General features: G+C 37.1%; 1 protein-coding gene across 3 annotated transcripts in view; it reads left to right on the forward strand.

Moving 5' to 3' along the window:
• Window positions 1-23,040, forward strand: part of BCAS3 (BCAS3 microtubule associated cell migration factor) — a 420,091-nt gene that overhangs the window by 92,016 nt on the left and 305,035 nt on the right. For all 3 annotated transcript variants that reach the window (XM_016203603.2, XM_016203611.2, XM_087826254.1), the window contains 2 exons: window positions 4,165-4,335; window positions 8,594-8,687. In XM_016203603.2, the coding sequence (XP_016059089.1) occupies window positions 4,165-4,335; window positions 8,594-8,687 (265 nt within the window). The remainder of the gene's footprint in view (window positions 1-4,164; window positions 4,336-8,593; window positions 8,688-23,040) is intronic.

Consider the following 23,040-nt stretch of genomic DNA (forward strand, 5'->3'; position numbering starts at 1 on the left):
TGCTTCTGATAACTCCAATACTTGGTTTCGTTTTTGGTGTATTTTTGTTGTTCGTCTCGGCCGGTCCTCATTTATGAAGTCTTGACTCCTTGTTTGCCAGACTTTATTTCAAAAATCTTGAGAAACAATTTTGAGTTTGAGATGATACCAGAGTCCTGCGGCACTGTCAGCCTTGGAACATCTTAACTGAATTTCAGGGATTGAGATCACTTAAGGGACTTAAATATAGTGCTCACCGAAATATCTCTGAGATACTTGGCTCCCTGCTTCGCTCTTGTGTCTGTTGCATACCCCTGCGTTCCCACCCGAGGCGGAGGGGACGGTCGCCAGGCTGGCCTCTTGAGCGGCCCGCGCACTTCGCGCGTTACCGAAACGCCACTCAGCCTCTTGGCAGCGCTCTGGGGTCATCAGCGGCGTCTCGGCCGCACTGCCCTGCTTCCCGCCTGGATCTCCTTGTTCTCTGGGGTTCGGGACTCGGAACTTTCAGCGATCGTGTTAAGTATTCAGCATCTTCAAGTAGAGGTTAAAAAAAATTTCTACCCAGTTTTCGTACTAGTTTCCATCGGGAGGATTAATCTGATTTCCCTAGACTATCACTGAAAATAGAAAATTTCTTATTTCTTGCCATTTTTATCATTTCTAGGTAATACAATATTTTTTGAGTTATAGCGTGGAAATCATTGAGAAGATGCTTTTCTAATCTTAAAGTAAATTCACATTCACTTCATCGTTGTATCACTTTCTCGGAAAGATTAGGATTTCTCTCTCTCTGATGACAGTTTCTTATGTGGCTTCACAAAGGGCAGTTAACCACTTTATTATATAGAAGGATTAATTTTTAAGTTTTTACTGTTTTTCTCACTATGCAGTTGTAAGCATAAATATGTTAACTGTATATATACTTGGATCTCTGCAGCAGTACTCTTTTTTAAAAAAAAATTTTAAAACAATTTCTGGATTTTCAAATAGCACTTAAAATTAAAGTTTATACTTTTAGATTTTTCCCCCCTTTGAATTTCAAAATAATTTGTCTTTCCTTCAGAATACAATAGTGATGAATTCTCTCTGGTGGTAATAAAGGAAAAAGTTAATATTGAAATTGTTCAAATTGTATTATTTTGATACATTTATAAAATCTTGTTCCATATTTTCTAGTCACCCCTATAACTTGTCCTATTTCAGTTTTCTTTTTAATGTGTTTTAACCCCAGTGCGGTCAATTGATTTAATAAAAATGCCTCTATTTTCTCTTGTTATCTGATAACTTCTTAATGACAACTAACAGGTTTTGTGAGAGCAGCACCATTAGCGCTAATGGACAGGGAGGACAGCTGATACGGCACGGGAAAGGTTAAAGATGACCGGTGGCCCTTTGGCAAATCTGTCTGCAGCGCAACTGCATCAGTACTATGCTGATTTGAAGTTTTGGTCATAGTGGATTATCTCACATTCGATATAAACCTATGTTCCGTCTTCTTAGATAGCCCTGTGAATACTCGTATTTATGTATGTAATGAACTTTTTAATTTAGATACCTCAGGTTGTGAGGACACTCCATCTCAATTAACATCTCCATTTGGCCTATTTAGATTTTTTAATTCCTAATTTTTTCTTAGCCTCTACCCGTTTTTGTATGTGTTTGGGGAAATCATCAGGTACGCACATTTCCTTTCTACTGAAATGTAGTGACAAAGGTAATTACACAGTGGATTTAGGTGCCCAAATATGATATACAAAAATTATTAAATAACATTATATATTGCTTCTGGGCACTAGTGCTCATCGATGTGACATGGAAACAAATTTCTCCTAGAAGCAAAGGTCTTTACTAATGTAGAAAATGCCTAGCACCCCTCTCTCCTGCTGCATTAGACCTTACTTGGAAGTTAGTAAGCTGTGATAGATAGTATTACCTTGTCACTTACTATACAGAGTGCAGATTTGATGACTGTTAAATTTTAATAAGATGACCCCACTGGTAGTCATCATTTATTTTTTTATGAGAAATATCTATAACTCTTCATGTAATATGAGCCTTTTACTATGAAATATACTACCTTCCCCCTTAGGCCCCCCTTAGTTTTTTCTAGTTCTTTTATATTAACTTTTCCCTTTATCTTGTGGTTTGCTTTGATACATTATTGCCCACTCTCTGTGTGCTCCAGTTATTTAAGTTTATTCCTATTCATTGGCATAAGAGCATGAAGTAATAGGCTCAAGGGCAGATGGAGAGAATATACAAGCTAAGACTTGAAACCTGAAAGGCATTTCTTTGATAAAGGGGTAGCTCCGTTTAAGTGGGAGCATCTCCATTAGCAGTAATGGAGTAAGTACATCAACTGAAGCATCTCAGAGGTTAATAAGACTTCCTGGCCAGCCTCTGACATCAATACACTGTGGCGCCTGGTTTTGTTGGTCCTTCAGAGGCTTTCTTGACAACAATCTAACAGACTCTGTGTAAGTCATTTCTTGTGAATTATTGAAACAAATGTTTGGCTGCTAATTGAGGAACGTTACTGTGTTTTATAATCACTGCAGTTTGAGTTTTTAGCACTAAACAAAACAGTTACAATTGATTTGTGGGTTTTTCCTGGTTTCAGACAGCTGTAAGTTATATCTTTTTGCTTGAATTTAGCAAATGGCTTTGCTGGTCATTTATTTAAGTATTTATTAAGATACACTATTATGGTCTCCCTCCCCACCCCCTCCCGGGTATGTATGTGTGCTCTGAAATCATGAAGTGTGAGATCACAAGTAGTAACAGGAATAGATTACAAGGAAATACTGGACAGTGGTTAAAACCAAGCTTTGGAGATAGTCCTAGTTTCAAATTCTGGCTTTGTCGTTGGCTAGCTGTTTGAGCTGCTGTTTTACTTAACTTCTGTAGCCTCAGTTTTCTCTTAAACTGAGGTGTTTGAGGAAATCTACAGAGAGCACTTATGTTTAGAGCCTTAACAAATCCCAGATTCATAGTAAAGGTTCCATAGAACATAGCTACAGTAAAATAATGCATTAATTACTACTGTTAGTTATATGGTGTTTTAATGGAAAATTTCTTTGGAAATGCATTTCCTTTTTTAAATTCTAACCTAATTGTTGATAAATAACACTTATTTTCCCATAAGTATTTTTAAAGAGTCATCTTACTGAAGAGTAATTTGAAGTATTTTCATAATTTTTTCTCACAATACGAGAGTTGGAAAAATCATTTCTGAATGTGTCTCTGTTATACATAATTTTTGATATGCCCATGTAATCTAGACTACTTATTTTGGCAATAGTGACTAGATCCTTGTTCATTATTTATGAATCACATAATTTGCTTTTTGCTTTACCTTTCTTCCTTTTAGACCCACCCCCAACATTACCTTGACATTATTGCTTGCTAATGCACACGAGACTAATTAGATGAGATACCCATCAAATAAAAAAATACACACAAGTTACTTTTATCTATTTGCTTTGAATGAAGTGCAACTTAAATGTAATTTTAAAGCATCTTAAGTTATCTTTAATCGAAATTGCATTTTAGAAGCATTATATTGAATTATTTGCCCTTATCAGAGAGAAAAGAACCTTCTTTGCTAATTTTATATATTTCATTCATCTAGTAATTAGTATGTTGGATGGAGACTGTACTTTTCACAATCTAAATTTTGATGTACAATATTATATAACAGCATGTTATAGATTATCTTTGGAACCATGGTCTTTTTTTCAGATAGGGATTCTACCAGCATCCTAGTCATTTTCATGCTAAAAAATAGATTTCAGATTAGATTTAAAATTTTCAAAATATAGAATATCCTATAGTTCCTACATCTTACTATGTCACATATTTTAAGTTATATATATTAAATAGGGAAAAATAACTTTTATGAAAATTATATCCTTATGTGAAACAGGGCTTTTTAATTATTTACATATGGCTTTATCGTCACCATGACGACTTTGGGGGCCGTACTGATACCATTCACTCAAACTGATACGGAATTTAAGGTCACACGAAAAGTCAGACTGAATTTGTGTGACAGTTCACTGCTACCTCTAAGCTCATAAGAAAATAAAGAATTTAATGGGTAGGAGAATTAACATATGCATGTTTCTGTTTAGATGCCAAATACTGATATGAAGTTATTTATAAATTCTACCTTTCATTGTACAGACTCTGAAAACTGGCCTGACAATGGTTGGGAAAGTGGTGACTCAGCTGACGGGCACGCTGCCTTCGGGGGCCACGGAGGATGACGTGGCCATCCATAGCAACTCGCGGCGGAGCCCTCTGGTCCCCGGCGTCATCACCGTGATAGACACGGAGACAGTCGGAGAGGGCCAGGTAAGGCCACTAAGACCCGCCCAAGTGTACTGGCCTGTCGGTTGTTCATTTGGATTCCTAGAAATCGAGGTTATTTCAGGTTAGCCCCCCCCAAACAAAAGGATGAGTAATATGTTGGAACCTGTTATTTTAAATTCTATTAGTGTATCAAACCTGAAGATAAAATTAAGGTTCTAAGGGATTCTCTTGTTATTTCTTCATCAGGATATTTGTTTCACAAATAAATTACATACCTCTTTATACTGTTCTGTTCTTAATACTACTGCTACTTTTTAAATGGGACTTGTTAGGACCTAAATCAGAATAATAATAATTTATTTTTAAAGCAGATGCTTGCTCATAGAAGATAACAGGATCTTATATATTTGGGGGAATGTAAAAAAAAATAATTGATTATGATGGTTACAAGTGACAGTAATGTGAATAATATCCAATTTTATTACAGATATTTTCTTATAAATATGAACAAATACATGAAATCTCAAAGTATATGTTAGAATATATACATGATAATTGCCAATTGTAAAATTCTATATTTTCAGATAAAACAGATTTTAAAAATCTAGGCTCAGAAACATTTAGAAGGAGTGATTATAAACATGGGAAAATACATTATGCTGGCATTTAAATCTATTTGATAAGAAACCAATTGGGTTTAGTTTTTTTCCTCATGTACTCATAAATATGTATTTTTGTGTATTAGAGTTTTAGATTTTAAATACATTTCTGAAAGGAAGTAATTTTAAAATTCAGTTAGTTTGTGATCATTGCTATAAAATAAAATCTTATATCTACTGAAATAAGATAGGAGTAGAGCCACATTTGTGAAATAAGAATGTTACTTTAGCCCAGCTGGCATGGCTCAGCGGTTGAGCATCGACCTAGGACCCAGGAGATCGTGGTTCGATTCCCGGTCAGGGCACATGGCCGGGTTGTGGGCTCGATTCCCAGCAGGGGGTGTGCAGGAGGCAGCCGATCAATGACTCTGTCATCATTGATGTTTCTATCTCCCTCTCTCCTTCTCCCTTCCTCTCTCTGAAATCAATAAAGACATATTAAATTTTTAAAAAAAAATTTTACATGGACTATATACTTAATTCTGTTTTCAGGATATAATGTTTAGAAATATGTGAGCCTTTAAAGTATTAACCCTAAACATTGGATGCTTTTTTGAGAAAAATCTGCTTCCAGTATATATGTTTTTACATCTTATTGAAAGATTACATTTGTCAGCTACTCATGTACTAATTCCTGTAGTAAGATCAAGTGGCATTTCAAAAAAAAAAAAAAAAGAGTCTACTGCAATTAAAAGACCCCCCCCCCCAAAAAAAAATCTCTGAAATTTTTGGTTATTGAATTTGGTTATTGTATTTTATTTGAAATCTGAATAATAATATTTCTCTACCTCACCCATCTTAACTTTGTGGTTAACCAAATATGTTATGGACTTGTATTCTTGTTTAAAACTCTTTTCAATGAAGTGCTAGCAAACTTTTCAGTTGACCGTATGGCATTTTAAAAAGTTGTGTTAATTAGCTCAAGTTGATGGACACCTACAGATGTTCTCTTTTTAAATTGGAATTAAGTATATAAACCCTTTAGTGTTTTATGAGTGTTAAAGGAAAAATTATTTTCCTTTGTCCTTTGATTCTTAATGAATTCACCTCCAAGGCCACCCACGTTTACTGAGAGTAGTAACAAGCCTTCTCAGCATTGTCTAGTGTGGGGAGTGTAAGCATGTCTGTTAAACATCTAGCCTTTGCTGACAGACAGATTTGTGGTCATTTAAAAGGAGGAAATGCTATCTCTCATTATCTCTGATGAACTAGAGATGTAACTCATTATTTTATTATGTTTAAGTGTAGGAGCATGTAAAAGACAAAATTAAACGAATTTTATAAAAAGCATGTCAGTAGGCCTTATGCTTTCAAATGTGTGTCCCCCCCGCCCAGTTCTTCAATAACTTTTTATAATTTTAAAATGGAATTCTCAGGTTTGGAACATGGAAGTGGACTGTAGATTGTGCAGTTGCAAAATTTAATTTTTCTGTGATAAATTCATTGGTAACACCTGAAACAAATTGTTTATCAGGAAATAAGACTCAGAAATGTTAGTTTAATAGTGTTAAATAGTAAGTAGTAAAGTTAAATAGTGTTAATCAGTTTGAAATTTTCTATTTTCTGTTATTTGTCGGGAGCATACTCTTCTTTTCATTCCTACTTATATTCTAAAGTTTTAACTTGATTTAAACATTCTATTATAAGACAGGAAGTAGGTTGATGGTCAATAAATGGTAAGTTGCTATGTGCATTTTGAAATAATTATAAATATTTTTTAAAGCAACAAGATTTCCTCAGTGTATACCGTCCTCCCTTCTTTTATTAATGTGAATCTGTTTTTTGTCAAGAAGACATTTTTGTCTCTGATAAATAGTTCAGTTGGAGTACAGGGCTGTTTTTAGGTTATGCTGGATTGTATTAAAAAAAACCTTCAGTGGTTAATGTCATAGATTTATCACTTTTAGCCCTTTCCCACTGATGTTTGACCTCAGCTGTAATGTTTCCTTTTCTATATACATCGCAGGAGCTCAAGCTGACATTAGGTTCACTGTTGCTGTTTAAATCCATCGAGCCTTTAATAAAGATATTTTCATGTTTTCAGGGGTGGTGTATAAAATTCTACTCACCATCTTTCTGATACTAAGTTGATTAGTTTGATTTTATGATGACGGGATCATTGCGTGGTAACTGCATTAAGGAAGAATGGATTTAGTTGACTTTGTGTACATTTTTATCTGTGTTACCGTCATATTTTATTTAGAAGCATTTCATGCCCAGGATAAGTTACACATTTATATAATTGAAGTTAGCAATGTGGCAAAGTCTAATCAAAGAAAAGCGCTCTAGACCGATGACATAAACTTGAGCTACCTTGCCTTGAGTACATGTGTTGTTCGTAATAATTTGATGGTTCCTTAGGTGTTTTGTTCATATGCTAGAGGCGTATTCATTCTGTATCAGTTAAAGTGCTTTGCTTTGTTTTAATATAGTCGTGTTTTTACTGAATATATTTAGGGGTTCATACTGCTTAGTTAACTGGTGAGTAAAAATTACATGTTTTAGGACAATTGTATTGGGATATCTCTGGTTTTATGGATTTGACGCTTTAGGCAAGGTGCTAATGCAATGGAGCGAATCCTTCCAAAAGTCTCTGGTTTTTGTATCTGTGAAGCTCATAAAGAGAAGATTCAAAGAACCCTGCGTAGTGGTATGAGGGTTTGCTCTGCACCAAGATTGATGTGCCTTTTGCTGGATGGCTTCTGTATTAGTACCATCAACTAGAGTACTCAATACTAATTGTGTTGGAAGGAGAGGTACAGGGTTATAACATCCATAAAAGGAAAGGGAGTCTTGTAAGACTGAGTTAAAATACAAAAATGTGCAATACCCAAATATATCACAGAAAACAAACAAATGGTATAAAATCTATGCCCATGACTTCCCTTGTTATCTGAGAAAGACAAGTTAAAACTACAATGAGATACTATCTATCAGCTCTCAGAGAGAAATTCAAAAGCTTGCAGCTTACATTTAAATTTTGAAATAATTGTAGACTCATTTATCCATGTGCCCTTCACCAGTTCCTCCAGCTGTAGGCGATGGACAGTGGCACGTCACACTTACTAGGCCACAGACCTTACTCGCCTCCCACCAGTTGTTTCACCTGCATCCATTCGTATTTGTATGTGGGTGAGTGTAGTTCTGTGAGATTTTATCTCATGTATAGATTAACACAATGAACATAATCCACCGCAGTTAAGACACTGGACTGTTGAACACACACCGCTTTGTATTCAAGCCCATCCTTCAACCTACCCCTATCCCTTTCTCCTGACAACCACTAATCTGTTCTCCACTTCTATAATTTTGTGATTTCTAGGATGTTATATAAGTGAAATCATATAATATGTAACATTTTAAGATTAACTTACTTTTTTTGTTAGTCCAAGTAAGGGTTTGTCAATTTTGTTGATTTTTCAAAAATACGAATTCTTAGAAATAAACTTAACCAAGGAGGTGAGAGGCTTGTACACTGAAAAGAGAAGCGGCATTCTCACCGTATGTTGACAAGAATGATCTTCCAGTGTAGTGGAAGCATGTTCCTTGGTCAGGGCCATGTGGCGTCGCCGTGTGTGTCTTCGCGCGCAGTCCTTGGTGACTAAAGGCTGACTTCCATTTGCCTCTCTCTTTGTGTAAAGGTGCTCGTGAGCGAGGACTCTGACAGCGATGGTATCGTGGCCCACTTCCCGGCTCATGAAAAACCAGTCTGCTGTATGGCTTTTAATACAAGTGGTATGTCCTTTTATTTTTCTTCTTTCCATTTATATCATGGGCTTTCCAATTGATTTTTTTGGAAATGGAAAATATGACACATGGAATCTGGCTTTTCGGTGTGTCAGTGTATATCAGAAAGTAAGTGGTCTTTGGAAACTGGTTATTGAATGAATGAATTTATAATAAAAATTTAGAAACCGTCTAAACGTTAGCTCTACTCATAATAAAAGGGTGAAAGCAGCAGTAGGTAAACAGTGCTGTTGAGTTGCCTTAATTTCTGAATTATAGTTAAGCCAAGAACTTCAGTATTTCAATAGACATATTCGTGGATGAGAATGGAATTTTCTTTAAAACTTCAAGTTTCTTTTTAACTTTGTAACATTTTATAAATATGTTTTTGTTTTTCTGGTTCTTAAAGCATTTGGTAAGGAGAGATGTTATAGCAATGTGGAACCCCCTATTACCTTTCAAACATAAACATATATTTAAAAGATAGTATAGTAATGACCCATGTACCACCACCTCCATTAAGCAGGTGTTCACGTTTTAGCATGTATGATATATACGTATGTGTATTATGCGGAACCATTTGAATGTAAGTTCCATATATTATACCATTTCACCCACTGCAAATAACTATGCATTTCCTAAGCATAAGGACCCACCCCCTCCTGTATAACCAAAAATTACATATTAGTTCAGAAAACTAACATACTTTATTATCTAATATCCAAACTATAATTTAAATTCCCCGCTTGGCCCTGCCCGGCTGGCTCGGTTGGTTGGAGTGTCACCCCATACACCAAAAGGCTGCAGGCTCAGTCCCCGGCCGGGTGCCTGCGGGGGACAACCAGCGATGTTTCTCTCTCCCGTCGATGTTCCTCTCTTTCTTGCTCTCTCCCGCTTTCTCCCTTCCTCTCTCTAAAATCAATGAACACGTCCGAAGGTAAGGATTAGAAATAAAAAATTCCCCAATTGTCTCAAAATAGCATTCTCCAGCTGCTTTGAACCAGGTTGTAATTCAAGTTCACTTCTTCCATTTTGTCACGTCTTTCGAGTTCCTTTTAGTCCAACTTAAAACTTCCACCTTTTCTTTTTTGCAGTGCCCAGGCCAGTTATCTTATGCAAATTCTGCACTGGTCATATTTTTTCATTAGAATAATGTTTTCTTTATTCCCTAAAGAGGCTTTTAAATAACATTCAGAGCAAGGATTTTATTTTAAGGTCCTAAGTATTGCTGCCTGCATCATTTCACCCCGGCAGGAGACACATAGCATCAGGTTGTCTTGCAGTTTGTTTGATCACATGGAGAGGTCAGTGAGCCATCAAACGTCTGCGTATTGGAGATCACTTTCTCTTGTGGAGCTTAGCAAGGAATCTGCAGAGTGTTATTTTGGCCTCATTTCTGAAACAACTTTTTACTTAATAAGTTTTGTTACACTGAAGGCTGTACAATGTTGGTTTTTCTAATTGTATTGTGTTTTCTGCAGTGATTATCGGCTATTCTATCAAAAAAATGTTTTCTCTCGCCAACCAGGAATGAACCACAGTTACCCTGTATGTGAAAGGCAGAGATTAAATGCTTAATTCTTTCTCTTTGATTACCAACTTTCATAGTTTGGCATTGGTTTAATACTTCCAGTGGTGGAATTCCACTCCATTCTGGAATGCTTTGTTTACAAATAAAATAAAATTGTTCTTTTGCTTTCAGAGCTGAACTAGTCTTCATAAATTTACAGTCTTTTCAGATCTTATTTCTTTGGTTGATGGGTCCGAAGAGACTGCCATTTTATCTTATGCTGCAGAAATGATCCTGTTAGTTAAAATTGATGGAAAGACCCATCTTTCCCTTCTTCTCAAATAAAGAATGATGGTAAGAGGGTAAAATAGGGCACTTTGAATAATCTTTCTTGTAGTGTCTTAATTAGTCATTTTTTGATAGAGAGGAAGATTTTTGTAGTGATTGTTGATCAGTAGGATTGATTTAATTAATGAAGACAAAGATTTATTGAAGTGCTCTGAATGTTGTGGGAATTAAGTTAAATCTGAAGACACAGCCTGGAAGTTCCGTCCCTTCCAGCACTCCCTTGGAGTAACCAGGAGGACTCATTTTGATAGGCCATCAGCTATGTCAGGTCTCCTTTGTATTAATGCGTATTGCACGTTACCATAGCCAGAAGCTTCAGACACTGAAAGTTGTATCCCTTTCCTGTCTATAACTTTCGGTTATAATAACATATTATATAACTCAAAGAATGGAGTTGTCCCTTTCATTGTCTAGCAGTTAATTCTAGAAAACCATCGTTTTTCCCCTCTGGATTCATAATTTTGACCTACGTTTGCCATTTGATTTCTGTTTGAACTCCCCATTTTGTGTTTTATGGTAAGATTTAAGCTTTTTATATTTATACCTACTTTTTTGCATTTATGGACCGCTTGCAGCAATCATGTCTTTAAATATTTGTTTGCCTAGCTATCCTCTGAATTCCAGTTTAGGTTAGGGTTCACTCTTGGGGTATACTCTGTCGGGGATCCAGCCCCGATCCCCCCGCGTCTGCGCCCCTCCTCCCGCCTCGGTGCTCCTTCAGCTCCCTGGCTGCGGGGCTTCTGTGCAGCCAGGTCTCAGGAGGCCCTGAGCGATGCTGGTTCTGTATTTTAGTTGTGATTCCGATGTGGTTGCGGGAGGCGGCGGGGCAGCCGTGACCTACGCCGTCCTCCTGTTTCTCCTGTTGTTGAATTTTGAGAGTTCTTTATGGATAGGTGTTCTGTAAATATTTTCTCCCTGTCTTTGGCTTGGCTTGTCATCCTCTTAAAAGTGGCTTTGATCGTCAGTATTTCTTTCCAGCCGTTTTCCCTCGCACGCTGGAAGCTAGCTCTCTCCCTAGCGACTCCTGTGCGCTGCCTGGCTCGGTGGTGGCTCAGCGAACCCGAGAGTCGTTGCCTGGGGCCTGCCGGTGTGACGGGGCCTCAAGGAGGACAGTCTCTGTGGCCCTGGGACACCGGCGAGGAGGAGCTAACCATCGCCTTGGCCTTTGACTACGGCCGAACGTGCAGCAGGAATTCAGTTCGAAACTGGACCCTAAAAGATGCTTAGCTAGGAAATAATGATTCAGTGCCTGGCATATGAACAAACTTTAGTCGAGTGAAAGAGGCAAGAAAATATCGCACATTCGACATAGGGTGTGATGCAGAGTCTATACTGCGGACTGACCAGTGGATTCTGTGGTAGACATATTTTTCAATGTGTCATCATTTCTGCAGCATTTTAAAAATGCTTTGTACCTGTTTAAATATTTGAATTAAATGGAGGGGTCATAACTCAGCAACCACTCACAAAATTGGTTTGCAAAATCTTTATGGAAGCCGGTAGGCAGAGATTTCATGCAATTGCTTATAATTCATCTTAGTTATTTACTGTTCAGCTCTGAGTATTTTTTTGCTATTCAGAATATGACTGATACTGCTTGAGTATGGTGCAAGTGTGTGTATATAAAATATTTAATTTGCAATGATTTGAAAGCCTTGATTTTTTTTTTTTTTTTTTTAAACTGGTCAGCAGCTGACCAGCTTCTTAGAGAATGGCTCTGGTGGCCAACTATTATCCAGCTCCTAACATTAGGTGACATTTTATTTTGCTTGTCAGGTTTCTGTATCATGTTTCTTGTTTCACCCTCCCCCTCCCCGATTAAGATATAAATACATACGTATGCAATGTTCGAGGCCTAGTGGTTATTTTTTCCATTTATTTATGTTATAGTTCAAAAAAATATTTTTAGGACAACAAATGTTGAATTTTCTATCAATCATTGTGTGTCCTCCTCTGTAAATTTACCTATGTTATAAAATGAGGCCATTTTCTGTTCTCTGGCTGAATTATCTTTGTTACTTCCGATTTTAAGTGGTCCTCACAGCACTTAAGATTTTTTATTTAAATTGGCCTTTTTGAAAATATACCTTGTAGATTGTCCAGTTGTATTCCCAGTTTTTCTTTACATGTATCCATACACATTTCTAAGTTTCTTTATTTTTTCATATTTCTAAATGTATATCAATAAGTTTCAACTGGTTTGACCATCTAATAATTCTTTATTTGGTTAAAGGCTTTTTCATAGGGACTGTAGTGTGGGCAATAATAACAGCAGCGCTTATTAGAACACTTTTAAAATAAGTTTAGGGAAGTTCATTAAAACAAAAAGCAAGTTTTAAAACATATAAAAAGTACTGATTTTTTTTTTTTTAAGCCTAACCTTTCTCTAGCCAATTTACCTGTATATATCACTATAATACTCAGGAATATAAATAAATTTCTTCATTTTTCTTTTTAGGGAGGCATATTTTTAGATGACAGAATTATTAAAATGTCCTGGACATCAAAATTCAAGAATAATCCAGACCTGTTGTCCACCTCCTGAGAAATTGTAAAAGCAATCTAAAATGTAATGATGAAATAACCCTGCAAAATGAATTAAGGAGAAAATGTAGGTTGTGTGAGTCAGTGGCATGCGGTTTGGTTTTGTATGGGACCTACTCAGAAAAGAAATGAAGGGATGCATTAAATAGAGTTGTGAAACTTCTAGTTCAGCAGCTGCATTCAGTTTGTTTTTCAATTTCTCCTCCCCATTCTTGTTTATTAGCTGTGACTCTGAGTCCCAAATTAAAACAAATATTTTAATGGCAACATTTATGATTTGGTTAGAAGTGCGGAAAGGCCTCCATGCTTAGATCTGGGCGGATTCAATATGGGTGGTGGAAGTTTGTTGCTTTCAATTATTCAGATACACAAGGAATAACATTTTCTAGGGAACTTTAAAAAAAAATTAATACTTGTTTTTGAACAGATTTAGGTTCACTGCAAAATTGAGTGGAAAGTACAGAGAACTCACACACACACACACACCCTCCCTCCCACCCTCCCACCCTCCCAACCTTCCGCACCACAGTGGTAGTTTTGTTATAACTAAAGTATCGGTGCGTCATTATCAATCGGAACCCTTAGTTTACATTAGGGCTCACTGTTGGTGGTGCACATTATGCGGGGATTGACATATTAATACTGATATGTGTCCACCATTGCAGGATCACATGGCATAATTTTACTACCCTAATGTTTTTTGCTTTAAAAAAAATCAAATTTGGGACTCCTCAGTCGTTATTCCTTTAAACATTCTTTGTGCTGCTTTCGCCCCGCTTCTCTCTGGGACTCCGCGATTCATGGGCTCCCTCCTTGGTGGCGCCCCGCAGGTCTCAGAGGCCCTGCTAATCTTTTTCATTCTTTTTTTGCAAGCTGGGTAATCTCGACTGAGTTCTTCCGGTTCAGATGTGCTACTTGTGCCCCTCTGTTGAATTTTTCATTTCAGTTATTGTACTCCAGAATTTGTTCCTTTCTTATAACATTGTCTCTGTAGGGGTACCCTCTCCTTGGTGAGACGTTGTCCTCAGGCGTCCCTTTAATCCTCTCCGCGTGGTTTCGCTGCATCCTTGCCAGCACTTAATAATCTCACCATTTTTTATTTTGTCTATACTTGCTATAGGTCCTCTGTAAGACAGGCGATTTGGAAATCTTTTTTTCCCAAGGAGAAGTTGTCTTATCTTTTTAATAGGGTCTTTGCAGAGTAATTTTTTCACTTTTTGTCAAATACGGTTTTTCTTTTAGCAATTATGTTTTTGTGTTCATGCCTAAGAAATGATCGCTAACCTGGGGCCTGAAGATTTTCTCCTATGTAATTTTATAATAGTTTTATAGTATGTTACATTGTACATTTGAATCTGTGATCGATTTGGAGTTAGTTTTTTTTATATAGCATATCAGGTTTAGGTTGTGGTTTATTTATTTATTTTTTTGCTTATGGGATATCCAGTTGCTACTTAATCGTTTTTTAAGAATACTGCCCTTTCTCCATTGAATTCCTTTTGCACGTTTCTCAGTAAAGCAATATTTCTGTGGGCTACTTCTGGGTTTGCTGATGAAGATGACCTCTGTTAGCTATTTTCTGTCTGGGAATATCTGTGTTTTGCCCATAGTTTTGAGGAATATTTCAGGTAGAGATAATATTTTAGTTTGACTTTTCTTCCCCCCAGGAACTGTCAGCTCTCTTTCTTTGTTCACAGCTTTTGCCATTTTTAATCTGATCTCGATCACTTGCATACAGAGTTACACTTTTTGAGGGGTAGAATTCTCCCCCCCCATCTTTCAATTTAGTTTTTTCGTGGGGGGCAGAATCCTAATCTGTGGTGTCAGCTCAGATGGAGTCATCGGAAGTTTTCCCAAAGGTTACTGCATTCTCCTTACCCTCACCTGTTATGGATTTCTCTGTTTCCTGCTGTTTTGTCTGAGGTGAGAACAGCTACTTCTATTTAGGTTTTTCATACTGAGCTTTCAAATAGATTTTTTAAACGCTTTGATTTTTGTTGTTTATCAGTTTGTTTTCGTTATAGAGCAAGAACAACAGCTTCTTGTGATTTTACTAATTCAGTGCAAAAGCCTCTAGCTGGTCATTCGAGCGTGTAAAGTGTTCTCTAGGGCACTGGCTTTAGACAGTAACCTTTGTCCGTGTATTAGTCAGCTTGGGCTGCCATAACAAAATACTGTAGACTTGGCGGCTTAAACAACAGAAAATTTATTTTCTGACAGTTCTGGAGGGTAGAAGTTCAAGATCAAGGTTCTGGATGATTTGGTTTCTAGTAAGGTCTTTCTTCTGGGCTAGCAAATGGCCATCTTCTCCATCTGAGCTTGCACAGCCTTTCCTTGGTGCAAGGGAGCAGGGGGAGAGAGAAAGAGCTAGCTCTTTTCTTGTAAGGATACTAAAGCTATCAGATCAGAGCCTCTCCCTTAGGACCTCATATACACTTAATTATTCCCCAGAGACCTCATCTCCAAATATCGCCACACTGTGTTTTTAGAGTTTCAATACAGAATTTTGGAGCTACACAAACATTCAACCCATAACCGTACTTTGGAGAATCATTGTTACTCTTAGTTTTTATCTTATTTGAGCACACCCCAATTCTAAGTTATTCTCTTTTGCTATGATTGTTGCATCATACTTAATTCCATGTGTTTAATTCCATTTTAAGGTATTTGGATGTTTTGTAAGACATGTTCAATGTTAATGATACTTCTGTCTTTCAACAACTTCCTATTGCTCTGAGTGTATTATCCAAAATCCTGGTGCAAGTGACTGACTGCTTCAACCTGGTGTACATTTTCTCTCCAGCATTTAGCCATGGTAGATATTTTTCTGTTCCTTAAACATGTTACATCAGTTTCCCCCTGCCCAGAATCCTTTTTGACCTGGCTAACTCTTATTTATCTGTTGAGTCCCATTTTTAAATATTATTTTGGGAAGACTTACCTGATAACCCCCCCGCCCCCTCACCTTTTCACTTAGTGAACAAATTACTTCATCTGCTTGGATCACTCCCAGTACTGTAATTTCCTCATCAATAAAATGAGGGCCAATAATGGTACCTAAACAATACCTAAAACATACTGAGACCTCAATAAATATTAGCTGTTGCTGTTTTCATTATCATTAATTCCCTCATCCTAGTTTTTAATTTCTTTATACTCCTCAAGAGCATCTTTTCGAAATGTTTTCTGTGAAAGATGAGCTTTTATTTTGTCCCAGGTATTTTTAGCATCTCAATTTTCACACAGTACACAGTGAGTATGTATACATGGAATAATCACATTAATTAATTGGTTTATTTCCTATCATTGTAATCATGGAGAAACTATGGCAGGGCAGAGATAAGGTGTTAATTCAATGTAATTAGCCATTTGTTGAATAAAACCAACTCATTTCTAATTGTGGTTTGAATCAGAATTGTTTTCCCTAAGTTGGGGGAGTGACCCATGATGGCAAATTAGAGTAAAAGCAGATCCATATCACACATAATTAAGATCAAAATATGTCACAGATATTTATTAAAAGTATCTTGTAGAAACTATATCATATTTATGCAACTAAGTATACTAGATTTGCATATTATTAATTATATTGCCTTTGATATAAAAGAAAAAAGTAGTTTTTTTTATTATTAATTAAGCTGGACATTAGAAGCATAAGAAAGAAATTCTCAATTCTGCAGTAAGTCTGGCATTTCTAAAACAGACCTGTTGTCTTTAATTCGGTAAATAATTGATCTGCTTTCCAGAGGCGTCATTTCTGCCAGCTAAGTAGCTGAGAGCTGTGAAGTGCAACACATCTACATTTTACATAATTACCCTTCCTTGGCAGGGAGGTTGTTTTTCCATCCGTTAATAAGGCGAAAATGAATGTCAGGTCTCTAGTAAAACAGATTAAACATGTAGCCCTTTGGGTGCTTGACTGTATCTTTAACAGACTTGACGTTTTTCTGGTTACTTAGATGCAGTAGATTGAAAGGTGATGGTGGTCTTGGCTTAATCATTAAAAGAGTTTAAGTTGGCTTTTTTTTTTAATATGCACAAAGCTCTCCCCCACCCTTGATCACAGCAGGTGGTCAGAAAAACACCTTGTCTTGATTTTTGTGAGTATCTGTAACTTCTCACAGATTGACAGGAGTGTGTGGCTTCACATTGGTCCTCTCACCGTTGCGGCTTATCGCGGCCAGTCCCGCGCACGGCCTCGCACACCTGCGGAGGCAGCCGCCCGGCCTGCTGCTCTCTCCCCCAAGACGGGGACGGCCCTATAGCTTTGCAGTTACTCCCGCGGTTTGTCATCCTGTCAAATGACGGGCGCGACGAACTTGACTTGCGCAGCGGATTACCCGCGAGGGCGGCTGTCTTTGCTGTGTCCCCTGCGCCCCGCCCGGGCGCGCCGGAGGGGACCCCGCGGGCGTGGCCGGCCGAGCGCCGGGGCACAGGGCCCCACCAGGATGGCCAGTTCCTTCTCAAAGCAAGAAAGCGTGTAAACTTTCAGGTTAATGGAATGCTTGAACGTACAATGAAAACCGACAACTGCAGTCATAAAATAGAACTTTAAATGTTTTTTCGTGGAAGAGGGGCCCCGTGCAGGCCAAAACGGCCCGCGCGCGGGAGTGCCCGGGCGGCCTGGGTCCCGGCGCCCGTCAGCAAGGCGGGCCCGTCCCCACCCCTGCCGGCGCCCGGCCCGCTAGCCAGGCGCCAGCGACTCGGGAGGGACTGAGGAACGGTGGGAGCCACTCGCTGTGTGAAGACGTGAACACACACCTACACTGTTACATCTGTGACAGATACAGCTGATACCGTCTGCATGGAGCTCTGAAGCAGGCGATATTAATCCATAGTGCCGGCCAGCCAGCGGCTGCCTGGGGCTCCGCGAGAGGGCAGGGCATGGACTGCAAGTGGACCCAAGGGCGCTTCCCCCCATGTCCTCCACCTTGATCATGGTAGCTCCGCAGGTGTATATTCTTGTCATCAAACTGTACACTTAACGTGAGGACATCTAGAACGGAGCACTTACTATGAAAAGCCATCGGATGCAGATAAAGATATCTTCGGAACCGTAAAAATGTCTTGATACAAAGTGAAAGAATGAAAACAAATTAATTATTTAAGTAAAGAGGACATTTAACTTCAAACCCCTACAAATGTAGGAGAATAGAATTGAAAAGTCATAAAATAAGCGAGCTAATTGTTGATTTTGGACTTTTCCCCAGGGAACAAATGAATGAGAGCCGCATCAGAAATTTTGTTCTAATTAATCTTGGTTATGGATATGGGCAGCTTTTGGAAGGGATCGAATAAGTCATGTCCTTTGTTCCTTTGATAGTGTTTGTTTCACTGCCTTTAATGGTATTATCGGGCATAAATTTAAGAAATTCTTAATATGTCCTGGGCCACAAATGTAGAAGAAGACAATGTAGAGTTTGATTATTAGCATCTTTAAGCCGCTTAAGAAATGTGCTAATGTTGATGCTGCTCATAGGGAGGCTTTGAGACCATTGCTCTCAAGAATCACATTCATTTTAAAGGTTTTATTAATCAGACTTTAGCAGGCTACGATATTATTGTGGTTTTATGTAATTTGAAGACCTGATAGATTTTGATCAGTGGTAGGATTCTGTTTTCTTTGCTTTTATGTTTACTAATTTGACTAGTAACTTTAAAAATAATTAAATCATTTGTAAGTTTCAATCTGTACAGGTATTTATGGGAAAGTGTTAAATTCACAAGAATTAACACCAAAACAATATTATTTTTATGAGTGACATACTCTGAATTCCTGCAAAGATTCCCATTTGACCCGGAATATCAGTGCTTATGTCTCCTTTTGGAGAGAGTGTGAATAGCTAGTAATTTGTCTTCCAGTTCATATGTGTGCATGTGATAAAGAAACATACAATTAGGTAGGTGTTATAAATAGGATATGGCAAAAAGACATACCTACTCATGTTTCCAAGATTTTATAGCATATGCCCAGTGAAGGTTTGCTTCTCTTTAATTTTGCCTGTTGGGCTAACCAGCTGACGCCCAGTTGAAAAGACTTATGCTCTTATGAGGCCGCAAAAGCCTTAATGTTCAGTCTCCAGTCTCAGGGTTTGGAGAACGCCATGTACCATCAGTAGCTTCAGCTTCTACCCTCTAATGCTAACGCTCATCTATCAAACTTGAGGCAGAGAGTGAGGGAGAGGAAGCTTCCAGATAAACATACAACAGCGCCTAAACAGCTAATCACTCTAGGCTTCCGCTTCCAGGCCCTATAATTAGAAGTCCTTCTTTCCCTTGTGTTCCCAGATGACGCAAATGCATTCTGTGGCTTGGCACCTCATTTGGGGCGTAGGTTTAGTTTATGGCCAGGCTAGTCTGGTTTAGTCTTCTGATGCTGCATAAATAGTTCTCAAGCCACAGTCTACTCTGTACAAGTTTTTCCTTTTATGTATATCTGCTTTTTAACTTGTTTTCTAGAAAAAAAAAAAAAAAAGGCTTGTCATTTCTCCCAGCAGAATGTGTGCAACAGAGGAAATTATAAATTAAAAGAAAGCACATGGTTGAATAGCACTACACAAGCTATTTCTTCTCCTCCTCTTTGCTCTTTCAGTTTTTCCCCATCATTTTAAAGTTTTGTCAAAAAAATTAAGCTTATTGCTGGATTATGGAAGTTTGTGTGGAGAAGTAAAAAAAGAAAACTTTGAGATAGGATACACAGAAGACATTAAGGATACATTTTCAATGGGCTGTTCTTCTAAAAATCTGAATTTGTTTCCATATTAGAAACTTAGGAATTAATGTCAATTTCAAAAGCTGGGAGCATATTGAAAGTGTTCTTGTGAACTCTCATTTGTTAAACAATAATTGTCTTGATTTGGCTAATAGGAACTTTTATTTGAATGCTCATTTTGAGTAAAATATTGACCTATGAGTCTAAAAGAAATGAAGCTTGTCTTCAGAATGGGAGTAATATACTTGTGTTATAAATGTAGGCTCATCATAGTTCCCGTCAGAATGATGTTTCCATTGGATGGCTTGTCATGTGCAGAAAATAGTTTTGTTGTGGGAAAGTAGAGTCAAAACCTTTTAGTGGAATTGTGACAACGCACACTTAGTGTAACTCAGCAAAAAATAGGAGAGAAGAGATACTGTCCACAAAAGGGTAACCAAGCATTTATGCCCAACCATGGAAATTGATTGTTTGAACAACAATAGCAGTATGGCAAGAATGTAAAGTATGTCTCTGACATCATGACCATAGCCAGGCGCAGGTTGGGAGGCAATGTTACATAAACTGTTACAGATTTGAAGTAGATTTCAGTAAATAACACTTTCCATCACTTAAAATGTGTTCTGGAAATAACCAGGGCACTGGCAGCTAGTGTGTTATTTTTAAATCTAATGTAGTGAGCAGAGCTGTACCTTACATTAGCCAAGTAAATAGCAAACTCAGATATACTTCATCTTTCCATTGAAATGCCTACCTTATCTTCCCACAGGTGCTTAATATTCTTTCAAATCTTTTCTTTCAACAAAGAAAAGTTTGAACAGTAAAAAGAATGTAATTCCATTTCTGGCACAGCAGAATATGCTAATAAGCCATTGTTTCCAGAGAGAAATAGAAATTCTGGACAGAATATAAATAGGCACAAATTAAGGTGTGTTTATGATAATCCCTGGGACTACCAAGAAAAACTTAAATAAAGAGATATATCAAAAAAGTCAATAGATAACTTAATGGGATATTAAAAATAACAAAATTATCCAAAAAGGGGGAAGGAGGTAAGGACAGAGAAACTAACACAGACGGAAAAATTATAAGAAATGATAAGGTGGTAGATATAAATTCAACGCTACAAATAAATTATATGTATATGAACTACAAACACCAGTTAAAAGTCTGGGATTGAATTAAAAAACAACTAGACCCCAATTGTTGTCTAAAACAAAGTAATTTAAATTGAAAAGAGAATATCAATGATACCAAAATAGGTTTCCTTGAAAAGATCTAGCCAGACTGACCAAGAAAAAAAAGATAAAAAGACACAAATTATTGATATCCTGAATGGAAGAGTTGACATTATTAAAGACAGACCCTATAAATATTAATAAGGGCCATTTCCTTGAGGTACAGAAAGTAATTCAACCAAGAAGAAAATTTAAGTTAAAAAATATAAAATATATAAAATTTTAAATTAACAAAATTTAAATTAAAAAAATTGAGAAATTTTCCAACAGAAGGCCAACGTAGTTTTACTAGCAAATTCTGCCAAACATTTGAGTAAGAAATAATAGTTTTCTTTACTCTCTTCTAGAAATTGAGAATATGAGGAGCATTTCACAACAATGATGCCAAAAACATATTATTAGAAAACTATAAACCACTATACCCTAGGAACACAGACATGAAAATCTTCAACAAAATATTAGCTAATTTATTCCCGCAGCATATAAGAAAGTTTTTTGCTGAAGTGGAGCTTATCCCAGGAATGCAGAACTTGTTGAACATCTGATAATCATTCATTATTAAAATTCACCATATTAATCGACTAAAGAAGAAAAACCACTTAACTTTCAAATAGTTACAGAGAAGCACTGAAAGAAATTCAACATTGGTTCATTATAAAAATTCTCAACAAATTAGGGGTAGCAAGGAGTGTCCTTACGTTGATAAAGGGCATTAATAAAAACTTAAGCTAGCATCGTACTGAAAGATTGAGTGCTTTCTTCTAAAACTGGGAACAACGTGTGAATATTGCTTCTTACTACACTTGTTTACTCCAGAAAATGTAGTAACTCACAAGAAAGAAAGAAAAGGCATGTAGTTTAGAAAGAAAGGAGTCAGATTATGTCTGTTCACATGCTCCTTGATTGTCTGTACAGAAAATTTCTTTGTAATCTACATCAAAACTCCTAGACCTGGTAGAATATACAGTCAATATAAAAAAATGTCAATTATGTCTCCGTATATCAGCAAGGAAAAATTAATAATTGAAATAAAATAAATAGCACCATTTATGATAGATGTAAGAAAATATAATTTGTGTGCTGAACAAAAAGAAAAAACTCAAGAAATATGATGTATTCGTCTTCTGATCTAAGAAGACTGAACATTGTTAACATGCCCATTATCCCCAAAATGATTTATAGACTTAATACAATTCTCCCACAAATCCTAGGAATTATTTTTAGTAGATATCAAAAAAGTTGATTCTGGGTTTGGAAAGGCAAAGGTATTGGAATAGCCAAAATGATGAAAAAGTTCAGAAAAGGAGGCCTCACTTTACCTTGATTTCAAGCTTTCCCACATAGTTACAATAATCAAGAAAGTGTGTTATCAAGGAAAGTATAAACACAGAAATCGAGCAGATAGAACTGTGCTTTCAGAAGAAGACCTGTGCAAATATGGCCACTTGATCTTTGCAAGTTGACAATGGATAACACATAAAGGATAAAGAAGTCAACGGGCAAAGAATAGTCTCCTTGAAATCTTGCTGGAACAATTGGACATCATTTGCAAAAATTAACTTGTCTGATATACTTTATGTAAAAATTAACTCAAAATGGATGGTAGACCTAAATGTAAAATAAAACAAAATGGAATTTTGACAAGAAAATATAGAAAACTTTTGCAGCTTTGGATTAGGCAAAGGATTCATAGCTGTGACATCTCCAAAGTTAAAAACTTGCTCCGTGAGGATAGGGTAGGCAGTTCCATAAAAATTATGCCAGGGTGGAGACAAGTTTTAAACTGGTGAATTAACTAGGGTATTAGTAGTTGTTTTAGTAGGTAAATTGGAACTTAAAATTCAGGTTTCGAGCAATGGCAAAAAGTGGGAATGGGTTCCATGGAAGTAAGTCATTTTCACATTCGTTTGATCAAATCCGCCATTTGAAAGTGCTTGTGAACTCTCTGTAAGTACAGGCGTGTAAAACTCTTTTCTGCGAGTTGTATGGTAACACCATAAAGCTAGCGTT

Source organism: Miniopterus natalensis, chromosome 17 (genome assembly GCF_054644295.1).
Source record: "Miniopterus natalensis isolate mMinNat1 chromosome 17, mMinNat1.hap1, whole genome shotgun sequence".
NCBI classification, from domain to species: domain Eukaryota; kingdom Metazoa; phylum Chordata; class Mammalia; order Chiroptera; family Miniopteridae; genus Miniopterus; species Miniopterus natalensis.